The sequence below is a fragment of the Gavialis gangeticus genome, unplaced genomic scaffold (assembly GCF_001723915.1).
Source record: "Gavialis gangeticus isolate Ggan-Ray unplaced genomic scaffold, GavGan_comp1, whole genome shotgun sequence".
In the NCBI taxonomy this organism is placed as follows: domain Eukaryota; kingdom Metazoa; phylum Chordata; order Crocodylia; family Gavialidae; genus Gavialis; species Gavialis gangeticus.
In genome coordinates this window covers 84296851-84314709 of record NW_017729025.1, presented here as the reverse complement: position 1 = coordinate 84314709, position 17859 = coordinate 84296851, and the positions used below count along the sequence as shown (strand labels likewise).

Here is a 17859-nt window from a genome sequence, read left to right as displayed (position 1 = left end):
AGTTTTTCCTTATATCCAGTTTAAATCGGCCTTCCAGAAGTTTGTGGTGTTAGACCTTATTATCCCTTGGGGAGCTCTGGTGAAACAATGTTCTCCCAGATCCTGATGCACACCCCTTATATACTTATAGGCTGCTACCAAGTTCCCCCTGAGCCTGCGCTTCTCCAGGCTAAAGAGTCCTATGTCCCTCAGCCTCTTCTCATAAGGTTTGATCTCTTGGCCTTTGATCATGCAGGTGGCTCTCATTTGGACTCTCTCAAGCTTATTCACATCCCTCCTGAAGTGGGGGGCCCAAAACTGGATGCAGTACTCCAGCTGAGGCCTCACTAAGGCCAAGTAAAGTGGCAGGATGACGTCCCTGGTTTTCCTCCTCCAGATGCTCACAATCTGACTTCTTTATAATTTGCTCCAGCAATTTTGTGGGTATCGAAGTCAGACTGACCAGTGTATAATCCCCCAGGTCCTCCTTTTAGCCTTTTTTAAAGAGAGGCACTATGTTGGCCCTTTGTCAGGATTCTGGAACTTCACCTGCTTCCCAGAACTTTATGGCTAGGGACAGACATTCAAAAAGCCTGAGCCTTCTCCACAAGAGAAGGCTAAGGGGGGACCTGGTGACTGTCTATAGACTCACTAGGGGGGACCAGAAGGGTTTGGGGGAGACGCTGTTTCCCCTAGCGCCCGCTGGCATAACAAGGAGTAATGGGCACAAGCTGATGGAGAGGAGGTATAGATTGGACATCCGCAAAAACTACTTCACGGTTAGGGCGGCTAGGAGCTGGAACCAACTTCCAAGGGAAGTGGTGCTGGCCCCTACCCTGGGGGTCTTTAAGAAGAGGCTGGATGCCTACCTGGCTGGACTCGTTTGAGTCCCGTTTCTCTTTTTGGGGTTTTTTGTTGTTCTCCCGCCCTGGGGGGGGTCGGGCTAGAAGATCTACTAGGTCCCTCCCGACCCTTAATCTATGAATCTATGAATCGATTCAATCTTTGCAGGTTAGTCTAACCAGGCTAACATAAATCCGTTTGTAACTGCACAGACATCCCAGAAATGCAGGCACATGCCTGCAGTGGCTCAGGCTACAAGCCAGGAGGTGTTAGAGCAGCCCTCCCTTCCCTTCTACAGTGCTGACCTGGGGGTGTGGGGTTCAGCCAGGCCCCAGCAGGACATTCTAATTATGGAGGGGTTCCCCCCCTTAATAACAGAATATTTATCAGTTCTGTTATCAGCATTTATCATCCCATAAGAAAACAACAGCCTCTCTCATTGGTTTAAGCTCTTCTTAAACAATTTGTTCCAAAGAAGGAATGGAGGGACATTACCAGCTGACCTGTTGATTAGCTCCTAAAGCCCTAAGTGGCACTGTCCTGCCTGCCTTGTCTCCTACAGCATGGACCGTAGCCAGCATGTGGTCTGCTAGCTAACACTGAGAGGTGTCTGTGTAAGGCAGAAGGGAGGGGTAATGCCTGCTTAGCAGAGAGTGGAGAGGGGAGCGGCGGAGCAGGGGGAAGACAGGCAGATGCCTATAGTCTCTGCTGGAGCTGCAGCCAGGGAACAGAGGTGAGGGGCTAGCTCTGCTATGGAGCAGAGAGCCCTACCCATCCCAGAGAGGATGCCAGGATGCTGGGGGAGTCTGGTTAAACTTAAAACAGCAAGGGGTCTGGGACAGACATTGCATAAACCATTTTGACCCAAATCAGTTCAGTCTGATGCTACTTTCAACCAGGTTTATCTCAAACCAGTTTCACACATTTTCAAACTGGTTTATATGCACTGAACATCTTTTTCTGTTACAGGTTTAAACCAGTTTCTGATCACTTAAAGCAGTTTATGTGTAATGTCTGTCCCTAGCCTATAAATATTATTCCCAATGACTCCAAGATTCCTTCTGCAGTTTCTTTCAATGCCCTGGGATGAAGTTCATCAGGCTCTGCACACTTAAATTCATTCAAACTCATCAAAAGCTCTCTGATATTCTCTTTCATTATCATAACCCAAAACTTTTCCCCTTTCTTGCCTACATAATCTTTGTTCTCAGTTTATTGTGGCTTGTTTGTGTGAAGCCTGAGGCAACATAGCTGCCTTTTTGCATCTTCTTTAAGTCACTCACCCTAGCTATCTAGTAGTGAACCCACAGCTTCCTAAGTCTTTCTTTCCTGACCAACATATTTAAAGACCTTGCCATTAATTTCCTTAGCTAAGTGTTACTTGTTTTTTATCTTTGCTTCCCTGATTTTGTCCTTGCATGTTCTTGAGGTTACTTGATATGCTTCCTTAGTGATTTGAACTTCCTTCCATTGCCTATACATATTATTTAGTTTGAGGCTTTCACAAAGCTTTTTGTGAAGCCGCATTAGCCTCCTGCCATTCTTCTTGTTTTTCTATCACACTTGAATAGCTTATTCTTGAGCTTCCAGTACTTAGAAACTGTCAGCCCCACTGGGATGCCTTGTTCTTCAGTCTGTCTCCCCATAGTACCTAACCTGGAATGTCCCTGAGGCAATTAAAATCTGCCCTCTTGAAATCCAGCATCTTTTGTTGACCTCATGTTTTCCCCATCTTAGAATCATGAATCCAATCATGTCATAATCATTGCCACCCAAGTTTCCCATCACTTTCACATCCTCAACTAATTCTTATCTACTGGTCTGAACAAGTTCCAAGAAAAATATCTAGGGGGTATTTCTGACAAAGGAACATTTCTGACAATGAAAATGCATAGCAAATGCAATTGAAGGCAAATTGTTCTGATAATACAGACATTTCTGGCAATACCTGACAATGCAAAATCTACTATAATTTAATTTGAAACCAATTGTCTAGTGTAAGTATTCCTGTACAAGACAGTGAATTTTAACTTTTTCAAATATATCGTTTGGCTCCCCTGCTAAAACTTTGGAGTAAGTCTAAGCAACATGTCTATTTAAAACAGGGTCTCAGCTGGGAATATGCAAAAATAGTAGGGAGGAGCAGATACCGTCTTGCTGTTGAGCAGAACTTCTGTGTCAATAGAGTTTAAGTTTTTCTAAAATTATTTTCATTCTTGTAGAAGGACAGTGGTAAAAAGGAAATAAAACTGTGAGATTTAGCAATCCCAAATGGAATTTATTTTAAATAACTAATTCCAATGGGTTTTAGCAATTAACTAGAGTAATTCATTAACAATGAGATATGCATTTCTGCACCACCCACCTGGCCCACAGGGCCAAAAGTTTGAGCACCACTGCACATAGCCATTCCTTCTAGTAATATAAAAAAAAACCCTAAAGCATTCTTAGCCTCACCATGTGGAGCCAGATGTCCCAGTGATGTAAGTTGTGCAATTCAAAAGATTCAGCTTCTGGAGAGATGAAAGGTGGCCATACATAGAAGTCATCGCTCTGAGGCCTCCACCTGATGTCATAACAGCAATCACTGGAACCTGTTAAAATAAGGAAGCACTATCCTTAAAGAAATGTAGCCACTTGTCTACACAGAAAAGTCCAACCCCATGTCCCATCAGTAGATTTTACTGTAGAACACTTAAATGAAGTCAGTTTCTAGCCAATCTTTAGAAGTATAGTTTCATCCAATGGTGCCCAACATTTTTGTGCCATGGGTCAGGTGGGCAGTGCCCAGGTTGTCCACAGATCAGATGCAGCTGTTGGGCCCAATCTGGCATGCAGAGCAGGCACAGTGAGGGCCTAATCTGGCGCAAGGGGTGCAGCAACAACCCACATCCATTCTGACCATACCAGGAGTGGCAAGCCCAGTGATCCAGCTGCATACGGAGTGTGGTCCACCCAACCCCAATTCAGCCATGCTGGGAGGGCCTGGATCCCGCTGCATGGCAAAGGCCCAGCCCAGCCTTGCCCTTGGCTGCCTAGCAATGACTTGGCTCAGGTAGGCTAGACATGATCATGTGGCAGTGGCCCAGACTGGGCCCTTAGCCAGCTGCATGGGACTTGAAAACTGGGCAGTGGGGTAGGGATGGCAGTGTTAAGTGACATCGCTTCCCCACCACCAAATTTCTTGACCCACAGGGAAGCCTGCAAGCCAGGTGCCATGGCTCCATGTCCTGGATTTGGTCTGTGGGCCAGGGGTTGAGCATTGCTGGTCTCATCCAGTTAAAATAGTGACAAGTGACCTTAAGAAAATGTTCGTGGAATTCCTTCATTTGAGCTAAACTGTGAAGAAAAAAAAAAAAAACTTCAACACTTTTAAAATTCCTTTCCTCCCCTGATCTGCTACCGGTGAAACTACAAAGATTTATATCAGATCAGAATCTGACTCTCAGTGGCCATATCTACATGAGATGCAGACTACACAGTTGTTACTGTGCAGTGATTTCATACTTGTATAAACTAGTACTAAATGACTGTGCAGTAACTAGAGTTACTGTGGAGTCGCACCTAAAAATTGCTGTTTTGTGATGCTAGCTGTGCAGTAGCTTGTGACTACTGCCCAGTAGCATTGCATCATGCTTCCTACCACGCAATGCTACTGCGCAGTAGTCACGGGCTACTGAGCAGTCAGGGTCTCATGTAGATGCGGCCAGTGTCAGTCAGGTAAACTGGAATAAATCAAATGATGAATGGATTCAAATACATCATAATCTACTCACTGCTATTAACTGAAACATTATTAAACAAAATGATTTATGAAATATCCTAGTAGAAATACAGCAAGGAAGGGAAGTATTAAATTCAAAATACATCTGGGGGAACAAGTGTCATTTAGATAATGGTACTGCCCCTCTCCTATGGAGCATTTTGACTTTTTGGTTAAAAATGAGAAATGGAGAAATTTTATCTGAAAACCCAAATTTTGAGTGTGAGCTGCAATAGGACAGTCCCACAGGTGCTCAAGTTCAGATACTCCATCCCTTTTATGGACCATGGTCTCTGGCCAAGCTCCATTTTCTGTGATGCTACAGGGTCTCATCTCTTGCTGAGCCACCACACTGCACATAATGGCCAACACCTTGACCATGATACATCCTTGGAGATGTATGTCTGGCTTGGGAACTCTACCCACTGAAGAGACTGGGGGTAGGAAGTACTATAGAAGCATTACTGGAATGAACCCTTCTACTTTCAGACTTTTTTGGTTTCAGTTGTAGAGTTTGATTCTTCAGCATAAATCAAAATGTTGTGCAGGAGGCTGACATTTATTGTTTGAAAAAGGAAAGAAAAAGAGGTTTAGTCAAATACCCAGTATTGGATAAAATGATTTGGAGCCACCCTAATATAACCCCAAGGCAGCTATTTCTAACTACAACCCAGAGTCCACATTTCCAACTTTCTTTTTCCCATGGCAGTTTGGCAAGTTTCCGTTCTATTCCAGTTCCACTGAATTCAAAATATTTGTCTGCAACATATAAGGACTAAAGGGGAGAGTTTGCACGGAACTGCACAGATCCATCCTCACAACGTTTGAAACATAGTTTCCCTTCTAATAGCCCCACCCTTAGTCACTTGTTCAGACCTCATGCTCATGTAGATTTTCCTTCAGCTGGAGAACCTTTTTCAGGGCACTAGCAACCACCTTCTTTCTTTTGTGCAGGAATTCTTGCTCATCAGCACAAAGATCATACCCTAACCGCACATCCAGATTTTCTGAGCTGGAACATACAAAAGGACATGCAATCACACAGGCACAGCGTCAACCATCAGAATTGATATGAATTTATTTTCATCAGCTGTGGTTTGTCAAACTCCATAAAGAATGATGATTCACCCTTGCAGTTTACAGAGACAAACCCAGACCCACATCTTTGGAGTAAACAACTGAACATGCTTCTTCATAAACAGCTTACTGCTTCTGCTTGGTCTTAGGAACCTTTCCATTTTTCTCAACAGAAAGTCCAGGATCTGTTGAGGACAGGTGAAGTGGAAAGATAAAAGTATGCTCACATCTTTAATTATTTTTGTCAGCTAAAACTCTTCTATTTCATCTGTGACATGCCTTTTCTGAGATAGGGTGACCAGAACATAAAACAGCATTCCATGTGAGGTTGTACCATTGCTCTGTATAAAGGTGTTATATTTTTTGTACTTTTTAAATTATTTATACATACTAACATTTCAGCTGCTCTAATTTATGGTCCTTTTTACTGACTTCACTGGCACTCAATTGCTATTTTCTGAAGAGCACCTCTTTGACTCAAATAATCTCTTGAATCTTGACATTTCCGTCATATCCACCTCCCTCCCTTACATTCCTGATTTTGTAACTGTTACGTTAGGTATCCTCCATGAGGAATCTAAGGAGTTTCATATCTGCCCTTTTGACTAGATGCCTCCTCATTGTTTGAAACTGCCTTTTCTAAATGTTAGCATCATGAAGCTAAATTTGTTATAATTTACCTCAAACATGTATAATAATATTTTGATGGCTCTTATGTAACAGCAGATTCTAGTCGCGGTGTGTGTATGATTTAGAACTAGATCAAGAATATCTTGCTTTAGAATTAGCCATTCCGAAAAAGCAACAAAACATTTTATAGAGAAAGTACATCTTCTTACCAGTCATTTACTTGCAGATGCAACTTCATCTGTGTCTTCTGAAAGCAAATAATTTCAGTATGAATCAGACAGTTAAGAAATGAGCAATGGTGGTTCTCAGAGGCAAGTAATTTTTCTGCCCCTCACTCCAAGTGCTTTCTGGTGTGAGTGACTTCCCTCTTTCCTAGCTCTGTTTTTGGACAGGGATAGTGAAAGGACAGCAAATAAGGATCCTCACTATGGATCCCCAAATGGGCTGATGAAGCAGAAAGTCTACCTGAGTCACAGTACCACATTTCCTCCTAAACCAAGGCACATGGTCCTCAAGGAAGGAAGGGGTCCTACTAGTTTTCTAACACTGGAAAAGAGGAGAAATAAATTACCAGGTCCCTCCAAAAGGTTGCTAAAGATAAAAATGGAGAGCCCAAGAGCTATCAAAGAGGCAAAAAATGAGGGTTTTAGGAGGAGGGGGATCCAGAAAAGGTAAGAAAAAAATAATAATTTTCTCTTCTCCCTGGCGGAAAGACTAGTAAGGATTAATTTTTACCCTCCCTATGTTTACCAACAGCCTTCTGTGAGGGTTGGAAGAAGGAAAATGGTAGCTGTTAGCAGATTAAGAGATGACTGGATAAGCTATCTTTCAGCTCTCCCTAGTGTAGTAGAAGGCAAGGTAGATTTACATGTTGTAGACTAAGCAAAGTGTTTGTGTGGGTGCATGTGTGTGTGTGTGTGTGTGTGTGTACACTAATCAAAATAAATAGATATGAAGTGAGCTATAGCTTAGGGTTCAAAGAAGGACCACCCACTTGGTGAGAGGGCAGTGGGACAGGCCCTACAAGGAGAGACTGAGGGACCTAAACCTGTTCAGCCTCAGCAAGAGGAAGCTGAGGGGGGACATGGTCGCTGCCTACGAACTCATCAGGGGAGATCAACAGCAAATAGGAAGAGCCCTTTTCTCCCCAGCACCACCTGGGGTGACAAGGAACAGTGGTAATAAGCTGATGGAGAACAGGTTTAGGATAGAGATCAGAAGGCAATATTTTACAGTTAGGGTGGCCAAAATCTGGAACGATCTTCCCAGGGAAGTGGTCCTCGCCCCTACCTTGGGCAAATTCAAGAGGATGATCACCTGTCTGGGGTCTTGTGAACCCAGCATTCATTCCTGCCTGTGGCAGGGGGTCAGGCTAGATGATCTGTTCAGGTCCCTCCTGACCCTAGCTACTATGAAACTATGAAAGCTTGTAAGATATCCATGCATCTATAGATAGATATAGATATAGACTTGCACCTTGTAGACTAACCAAAGTAGATGGATATGTCTGATAAGGTCAGCATCTGAAGAAGGAAACTACAGCTCATGACAGCTTGTTATATATATCATTTAGCTTGAGATAGATATATATATAGCTTGATTTTTTTATTTAGCTTAAGATAGATATATAGATATCTATATATCTATCTCAAGCTAAATATATATATATATAAAACATACCTATAAATATATAAAATATATATATATATATATATATATATATATAAAATAAGCTTTCATGAGCTGTAGTTCTCTTCATCAGACGCTGACCTTATCAGACAGTTTACTAGAACCAATTCGTAGGGTAGACCAAAAAAAAAATGTCAGCCATCCAACAGTTTCAGACTCATATCTCAAACTATGCATCTAGTCAGATGGCAGTGCTACTCCTACTGCTCAGGAACCTCAGTTTGGGGCTCATCCCACCCCTCATTATTCTCATCCTCTGCATATGGGATGCCCCAGACTTGTTTTTCTAGGGCTTGTCTGCCCCACGTGGAATCATCACCAAGAAGTACAACCTGTCTTCTCACTCCTGCTCAGCACACACCAGATCCCAGGAATGAGACAAAGTAGCTGGCTTAAAGATGTCCTGAGCGCACACACTAGCACTGCCGTCAGGATCTCTGTCTCTGACGTGTTGCTTGGCAGGGGCTCAGGCAGAGTAGCTGCAATTTTCTCTTTCCTGGGGTTGGGTGGGTGTTGAGCAGAAGCGAGTGGACGAAACATGCTCCTCAGCTGTGGCCCTGGGAGTGACATGGAAGTGGCATGGACATGCCTTTAGTGCCCCAGTGCTGAATGTTGAGATCAATAAATATCACTAAAGACAAAATACTCTTCAAGCATCTACAAGACACTGATAATTTAACTGCTGTATTCCAGTTTTCTTCCCACCCCACCCCACTGGCTGAAAATGAAGAGATAAAACCTGCTATTAAGAATTTCAGCACTGGCAGCCAGAAGACTGATAAGATGTATTGACAGCCAGAAAATTTCTTCATAAAAGCCAAAGATGAAAGAAGCAGAGCTGGCTGGAAAAAGTGAATCAGGATAGAAAGTCCAAGCCACAAAGGTTTGCATGAGAAGAAGTTTCAGAAAATTCCATTTTGGACAAAACAAAGGGAATTTTTTTCAGCTTCTCTGTGCTTTGCTGAGAAGACTCTTGGCAAAATCACTTTCTCCCTGCAAGAAAACATTTCTATGAAAATTGAAATTTTGCCATAGAAAATGTCAAATTTGCAAAAGCTACTCCAATGGAAAATTTCAGACAAACTCAAATGCTGAAAGATTTTTGATGGTCATAGTATCTAATAGTCATTCTACTATGTTAATTAAGCTGCACTTTATCTATGCTCACCTTAGCTGAAGTCATTGTAAATCATGAAACACTTACATCTTCTAAGAGCATGCCAACTGTCACTTTCTGTCCAACAGGAAGTAACTTCAGTGGGACTGTTAATGAGTCACGTGAATTGTCTTCCTTTTCTTCCTTATCCGAAATTTTCTGGGGAATATAATAATTAATTGTTTTATCTAGGTACAACAAACATTTAAAAATGTTTGAAAATATAAACAGCGTTGTTTCAATGTAAATTAATAAGAGTGATAGATATGTGAGAAGGAATCATGGCTATTACCTGGAGTCTGGCTTTTAGTATGGGCTCCCAACTCCTTATGCAGTGGAAGTGGAAAGTATCTACATCTGTGGTGGTTTTCTGTGTTCCTTCATATGACGCATGCACCGTAAGCACTACATTTTTATTCTCTAGAAGAAATGGATTTGCATGAAGAATATTACCATTATTCAGGTAAAACATCCAACAAAGTAAACTAACTTCCTTCTGTGTGGTCTACATGCTTCACAACCCACCATGTGCTGCCATGTGGACAGGTCTCTCAAGACACAAGCAACCAGAGAAGTGATCACCAGCAGGTATTCTTATGCCAATGTATCTCGAATTTCTTTTTCTTGCTTTCCCATTGTACACTTGAGCACTCCCAACATGAGCATCCTATCACATTTTTGCCCTCCCAACCAAGATGGGTGCCAACATGATAGCTTTAAGGAAAAAGGACAGTGTTAACAGGTAAAACAATGTGCTCGTCCTGCAAAAAAAAGCCAATAGCATACTGAGCTGTATTTACAGGTGTGTGATTTGCAAGTCAAGGAAACTGATTCTTCTGCTCTATCTGACACAGGTGAGGCCTCACTTTGAGTACTGTACCCAGTTGTGGGCCCCACACTTCAAGAAAGACGTGGACAAATTAAAGAGAGTCCAGTAGAGAGTAACAAAATAGATTAGAGGTCTAGGAAACATGACTTTATTAGGAAAGGCTGAAAGAACTGGGATTATTTAGTCTGGAGAAGAGAAGAAGGAAGGGGAATTTGATCACAGTCTTTAAATACCTTAGTGTATACAGGGAATGGTGATAGACTATTCTCTGTGGAAACAGAGAACAGGACAAGGAACAATGGCCTTAAGTTGCAGCAAGGGTAATTTAGGATAGATGTTAGGAAGAAGTTTCTCATTCGAGGGTGGTTAAGCATTGGAACAGACTACCCAGAGAGACTGGAATCTCTATCCTCTGTAGTTTTAAAAAATAGATTAGACAAATACTTGTCTAGGATGGTTTTAGTCAGGGATGATCATGCCTTGAGCAGGGAAATGCACTAGATTACCTCCTTCCAGCCCCTTTGATTCTATAAAACGGGAAAAGGAGAAATGCTGAAAAGGACAGTTCTGAGATTTTCAGTGAACCCTACTTTATTGTCATTCAAATAGAGATGGTCTTCACTGTGAATTAAAGTGCCTCTAGCTGGAATTGGCAGGCTATGAATACAGTAGATCTGGCTGCCTGCTCCCTTAAGCTAGGAAATGGACTTACCTTTCAAATACCTTTTATTCTCCTCCTTCTCCACCTGAACTTCCAAGCAGCACATTTCACGAGACTGAGAAAGACAATCAGTGAAAGAATGGATAATCACTAAGAAACCGATTTAAAGTGCTTCTAATGGTTTGAAGGAAGAAGAATTAGCTGATGAATTCTTTCTACAACGTATGAAAGGTAGATTTGACATCAGTGTCAGTGAGGACAGGATTTCACCTGCAGGAGGGATCCAGAAGTCTGTTATTGCATAGAGAATGCAATGCTGAAATCCCTCCACTCCTAGACTGTAGGCGTGTCCACCCTTTTCCCTATGGCAATGTTGTTACTGCACCGTGCTTTAGTACTCGCAAAAGTACTAAAGCACAGCACAGTAACCACCCATATTGTGCTGTATGCGCAGTGCATGGTTATTTTTAGCAGCTACTTAGCCATAGTGGCACACTAAAGCAGTGGAGCATGCTGCTATGGCAAAGTAGCTGCTGGTCACATGTAGACACCCATGGATGCCACCGCAATGTAGCATCATGTGTAGATGTGCCCTGTCTTCTTTATTTTAGGCCTGTGTTCCTATTTATCATGTTGGCAGTATATGGATGGATTTGGATTTGGCTCAGTTTTAGGCACGAAGGAAAGAAATAAATTAGAGAAAGAAAAAATAATGAAGAAATAAAGGAAAAACTCGGATTTGAACCTTACCACAAGGACACCATTTGTACTGAGGTTTTCAGGAGGTCCAGGACTGGAAAAATAGAACCAAAAAAAATTTTTTAAACATAAAAATGTATTGAATTTAAGTATATTTTTTAAATGAGGGCTTGCAAGCATACAGTTAAAAGCAAACTGTTTTCCATGTTAATATATTATTGTCAAAACCTGTATTTTGAGAATCCTAATTTATGAAGCCCCATTAGCAGTGATTTTATATTTTCATCCAGATCGCTGTTAAAGATATTGTATAGCACTAGGTCAAGAACATATCCAAGCAGAACTCCACTGAAACTTCCCCATCAATTGACAAATTCCCATAGCAGCTTAACCAGTTTTTGCATGTCGCAGTTTTTTATTTGAATGTCATCTGACAGTAAGTCAAATGACTTACAGAACCCTAATGATCATGTCAACAGACCTACCTTTAGCAACCAAATTTGTGTTCTCACCAAAACTGACATCAACTTTATTCAAGGAGACTGTTTTTGGATAAAATTATGTTAGTAACATTAATTTAACTATCATCTTTTACTCTCCACTGATCGCTTCCCATATTGGCCTATTCATGGTTCTATTTATCCTTTTTAACATTGGTACAATGTAAGTTATTTTGGGGACTTCCCCAGTATTTCAAGATTTGTAAAAAAAAAAAAATGAACACTGGTGGCTCAGGGAGCTCCTTTGCAATGCTCTCACATGCAAGTTATCTGGCTCTTCCATTTTTAAAATGTTTAGGGAGCAGGTCTTAATTGTCATAGAGGGGGCAACAGCTATGCAGACCAGATCAATGGAATGGAGGCATTTTGGGAGATGGAGGTGAATTCAAAACAATTGAAGAAAAAAAGCAGCAGTCCCAAATCTCCACTTGCAAAAAGAAGATACATTTCAAGACAGCACATTCATGTTGATCCATATTTGTTATTACCTTCTTACCAGATCCATACCCACACATCACTTTTGCATTTTACTCACATTTTTTCCATCTTAAATTCTACTTCCAAAGACTCCCATTTCTGAAAAGATTTCTGTTTCTGAAAAAAAGAAAGGGACAATAAATATTAATCATTTGTAACCATCCTGTGCAGTGTAGAACTATCCTAGCTTTTCTTAATTTCTCCCACCAGCCCTTTGATGGGATTTTATCAGAATAAATTCCCCTTTCTTCATGGTCAATAAAAATGAGAATGAAATGGGGGTAAGCTGTGAAACCTGAGAAAGGGAACTTACATAAAATGACAGTTTAACTTAGGAAATGCATGAGTTTTGTTCATGTTTTTCATCAAGCATTTTCCCTTTCTAGCAGGAAGTATTTGAGCAAGGTAAGAGTAAATTTAAGCTGAAGGAGGTAAAGCTATTCATCTGGAACACATAAGATGAATAGCACTCACTGCAGACCTCAGTGATGGCAGGGTATCAATGCATTTTTGCTTCTCACACAGGTGGTGGTCTACCTGAGAGAGTAATTTTTTTCTCCTGAAGTTATGAGAAGAGCTTATGCATGTCACTGCTAACTAGCATTTAATGTCTCCCCATGCAAACACAACATCCAGTTAATACATGGTATAGATGGGGGCTGTAATAGACTCTTCAAGTCTTCCTGAAATTTCAGTCCTTACCTCCGATTTCAAAGAGAATATTTCATGAGCTACCACTCCAGGCCTCACGTTAGCAACATCAAAGAGAACAGTGAACTGGATGTCATCTTTGGTGACCGGGTCCTTATCAAAGACAGTCAGTTCCAAGATATTCTGGGAATAAAAGAAGAGATACGTCACAAGTCTGTTCTCTTTAACAGCCACAAAACCTTACGTCATTTCTGCTGCAAATTCCTGTATCACTGTGGAGATAAAGGAAGGATAAAGGAAACAACATTCATGCACACATGTAGCAATGTGGGACTCAGGGCAGAATCCATATTGGCCCCATAAGTACCACTACTAAATGAACATAAATAGTGCTGGGAAACAAGGACCAAAACTCAGGTGTCCATCCTCACAGGTTATTGCCGTTATCACTAGGTTACTGTGTTAGGCTCCTTCTTGCTTGCTTTCTGTCTGGCCTCTGGACTCTGGCACCTTTGGCTGTACAGTGGCTCAGCTTCAACAGGAAGATAGAGCATACTTCAAACCAGACTGTCCTGTAACCTAGTGGTTAGGGCCTGCTGGAAAGTGAGAGTTGAAAGTAATAATCCCCTCACGCTCAGAGAGACCTAAACCCCAAGTCTTCTACTTCCTAGACCAGTGCATTTCCACTAGGCTCTTATAAGAAAGATGAGCAGTGGAGGCACCATCCCAATAGCCTCCTCCTTCGGCTGTGCATACAAATAACTAACTAACTACAACACTTTGCACTGATATCAATGGGCATTTTTAAACATGCGCTGGGGGTGGGGGGGTGGCGCTTTAATTAGAGAGGCTCCAAAAGCCGCTCTAATTAAAGTGCCTGCAACATCTCATGTACTCAGCATCCTCTGCTTCAAAATGGCAGTGGGGGGCGCTTTAACTAAAGTTTGTTTCATGAGCTTTAGTTAAAGCACTCCTGCTGCCATTTTGAAGCACAGGAATGTTGAACGCACAAGATGCCACGGCTAATTAGCATGCTCCAGCAGACTCAGTTGAGTCTGCTTCAATGTACTGTAATTATAGCATGTCAGAGCAGTATCCCTGAACGTCTACAGGCACCCAATGCTGTCAGTGTGGGTTAAGTGTGTCCTGAGGGCACCTAAAAGACTTGGGCCCACTGGAGAGACCGGTGAAATCTAGATGTTGCCCAGCACCCTAATGGATTTGAGTGAATTTTTGATAGGAGCCAGGTCCTTAGGAATCATTATCATTCAAAAGGCAGGTACTGAGTGAACTTAAGCTCTAAAGGTGTATACAGAAGTTTTTGGTTGTTTTTCTTTGTTGCCATCTAAAGTATTTTATTGCCATGACTTAATAGAAGTGCACAGCTTTACAGCACTTTAAAAATGTGTACAGTGCTTTAAATTACCCCTTGTTCAATGAGGTATTACATTTGAAGCACTCTATTTTACAGCACTTTAGCAGCCTGCAGCACTTTAAATAACTTCTGTACGCTGGTCTAATTTCTGACCAGTGGAGAAGCCCCAGGAGGCTTTATAGTGCTATACACATGCTGTAAACCACAGCGCTGTAAGATGTGCACAGAGCACTTCTGTACACACCTTAAACATTTTTGTGGCTGCTGCAGCACAGGTGTCCTGCATCACTTTTTGCCTTTTAAGCATTTATATTATCCTTAAGATTAGGCTTTTTGTTTACCAATGAGGATTTGGCCCTCGAGTATTAATTAAATTTAATTCCAAGAATCTGGATGGGATACTGTGAATGATGGTCCATTCTGTCTTTGAAATTATGTTTTGTAGAATTCTAAATATGCTGATCTGGAGAAGATGCTCTCTCTCCCAATGCTCCTTGTCCCTAGAAACCTATACTTTCAATTTTTCCAAAACAAAGATGGTCCTAAGGAAGCCACTCCTCTCTGCTACTTTCTTTTACATGATCCACAGCAAGCTCTGTCTCACAAGTATTTCCCTAATTTGTTTAGCATGTTTGATCACCAGGACTAGAAATGAAGCCTCTGGGCTTTTCAGGAGAATGAATTCTTATTTTCTTAACCACCTTGACTTCAGTCTGGATCCTGAAGCAGAAAGTCTCATTCCAGACGGGGTCATCAGAGTTCTCAATGGTTTGGGTCTGGAACTTTCCATTTGAAGCTGTTGGCAGCCACAGGCTCACGTAGCAATCAGATGCAGTCGCTGAAGCAGAAAAAGACATGATATAGCAATAGTGTATATCAATACTTCAGACTTGTTTCAGCCTCAGAAGCAAATGGCATCACTCAGCAGCCTTTGGACAGGGAGGAAGAACTGTCCTTTTGACAGAGTAGAATTTCTTTTGAAGGCAGGAATTGCCACATCATATCAGAGATCTCTGATAGCCACTCTTGGCTGATGGTACAGAACTGTACATTACTGCTCACATTACTAATGCTGTACTGAAAACAAGTTCATTACTAATACACATCTGCATTAGACAGTTGTTGGACAATCCGGCCCACAAGGTAAGTCTCTTTCCAGGTACAAAACTTTATACTACAACAGTGGTTTTGAAATATTTTTAAATGTTACCATGTAAATCTGGATATCTATGCATGCTTATATTTGAATCATTAACAGCGTGTGCCCCCCGGCGGCTGTGGGGGCGCAGCAGTGGCAGGAGTGCAGTGGAGGCAGCGGGAGCAGTGGGAACGCGGTGGCGGTAAGTGGGGGAGCTCCCGCAGACACTGCCAGTGCTGTCGGCAGCAGGAGGGGCGACCACTGACAGCGCTCAGGGGTGCGCTGCCACGCTCAGGGGGTGCACATGCACCTGCATGCACCCTCTATGCATCACCCCTGAGTTGAATCACCGTGGTAATTCACTCAACTGACTTTTTGCTCAAGAGATTGATTAGAAAATTTCCAAGACATAAAGGGGAACTCAGTGATACACATTGCTGGTCGCTCTTATGGTCAACTAGCAGGTGATCCTGCTTATCTCTGTGAAGAGAAATGTATTCCATACCTCACCTTCAGTGGACTGTCTTGTTTAGCTGGACAAATCAACAATGCTTTCATTAGATGCAGGAGAGGAGTCTGAAGCATGTGGAAAAGGGGTCTTAAGGTGTTTGTCTTACTGAGATTGCTATAAAAGATCTCTACAAATGGGCAACAACAAAGTGTCCCACAGCACATATTTCCAAAGGGGTCACTGCTGAGGAAAGAAATGGAGGGAATGCTAATAAAAAAAAAGCATTGCAAAAGAGGCCCATTTTAGCTGTGGATTCAGCATATGCCTAGGGCTGGCCCTGCAGGTCACTTTTTCTTATCAAGGACAAATCAGTCATTCTGTGTAGCTGAGAATCTGGACCACAAAGACCCCAAAATATAGAGGAGTTTGCAATGCTCAGAATTGTCTAGTTTACCCTGAGGCACACTCCTAGGATATGCCTGTATCACAAAATGCCATCTCACAAGAGTAAATGAGCCTGGACACAATTCCATGCTGGCCATACTCTTCTGCTTACATTACTTAAGCTAGGTTTAAAAAGTATCTCCATGTGGCACTGTGCTGTGCAGTGAAGCTATTTGAGGCACTCTGACTGCTCATGGTAGGCAATGAAAACCTTTGATAGCATATTTGTAGCACCCCAGCTGTCTGGTGTGACTCCAATCTATGATTTAATTTATAGACATGTGAAAATCAGAAACTACTCCAAGCTGATTAACCAAGTGCAATGTCATCACCCTGCATGCTTTGCTACTTTACATTTTTCATCTAATACAATCACAAGGAAACTTAGATGGTAGTTTGCTGTCCCCTAAATAGATTCCAACTACTCCCTCTACTCTGCTAATATTTCAGGTGCTTCAGGGCACCCAACAAAAATCCAGGTCTGTTACTTCATTATACTACATTTACTTGTTGCCCACAATCCATAAACTATGGAGAAGACAGAAGGAAAAATACAACTCACCTAGGTCCCTTGATGTAATGTTCCTGGCTCGTATGACTCTTACAGAAAGCAGGCAGTTGGAAGAGCTTTTTGTCTGCAGAGAAACCAAGTAAAATGCATTTCATCAACATAAAATATGGAAAATAAGCATATTTCAAAAAGAGTAAGGGAAAAGGCCTCTCCCTTTGCTGGTTTTCTGTTGTCAACTTTTAGAGTGGAAAGCTATTTATAACCCACCAGAGACCCCACTTTCTTTCAAATGGTTTCCTTATTACCCAGTTCATTTAGAAATGAAGAAACTGTATACTAATGGGAATAAATGATGCCTAGGACAGGCTGTTTAGGTGAATGGAGGCACATGGATGGAGGAAGTATAGGCCCAGCTTCCAATGAGGAACAACATTTGCAGTCATCTTATAGCCCCTGCCCCTTCAGATCTCCTGGGTGCATTTGTGACTGTGGAATATGACTGCACTGAAAGTCTGCTGACAGCTTTGTACTACAGACCCATGTTGGGTTAGAAATGGGGCTAGCATAATATCAGGACAAGCAGCATGCAGCTACCAGCATGAGCTCCAGTTAGGTATTTATACTGGATCTCATAATGATTTCCGGGCACCTAATACAGGCTTCTGGTCTTGTCTTGACACTGTATTATGAAAGTACTTTGCTAGGTTCTAGGAAATGGGTCCAGGTGTGTGTGGACAAAACCGGGTGTTTCATCTACACACTAGGCGTGTGTAGATGAAACAGGTGCCCTAAATTGAAGCGAAGGGTTTTAAAAAAAAACACTGCAATTTAGGACTGATTAACCCTCTTCGTTGTGCGCACACCCCACTGACCCCCTGCCTCTCTGGCGGTGGGGAGGGGAGGGCGAGCTGCCAGTGGGCGGAGCAGTCCCTGAGCTGTGATAGGGGGGACTGGTACTTCCCCCTGAGGCAGTGGCAGCCCCCCCC

The 17859-nt window shown here is 42.2% G+C and overlaps 1 protein-coding gene across 1 annotated transcript in view; it reads right to left on the bottom strand.

Moving 5' to 3' along the window:
• The window catches only part of LOC109298779 (cytosolic phospholipase A2 beta-like), a 54672-nt gene that overhangs the window by 31096 nt on the left and 5717 nt on the right, over positions 1-17859 (bottom strand). The window contains exons 2-12 of the mRNA XM_019519057.1: positions 16925-16997; positions 15031-15167; positions 13006-13137; positions 12362-12420; positions 11378-11420; positions 10679-10742; positions 9430-9557; positions 9186-9296; positions 6502-6539; positions 5462-5597; positions 3280-3416 (exon numbers count right to left, since the gene is read on the bottom strand). Of these exons, the coding sequence (XP_019374602.1) occupies positions 3280-3416; positions 5462-5597; positions 6502-6539; positions 9186-9296; positions 9430-9557; positions 10679-10742; positions 11378-11420; positions 12362-12420; positions 13006-13137; positions 15031-15167; positions 16925-16997 (1058 nt within the window). The remainder of the gene's footprint in view (positions 1-3279; positions 3417-5461; positions 5598-6501; positions 6540-9185; positions 9297-9429; positions 9558-10678; positions 10743-11377; positions 11421-12361; positions 12421-13005; positions 13138-15030; positions 15168-16924; positions 16998-17859) is intronic.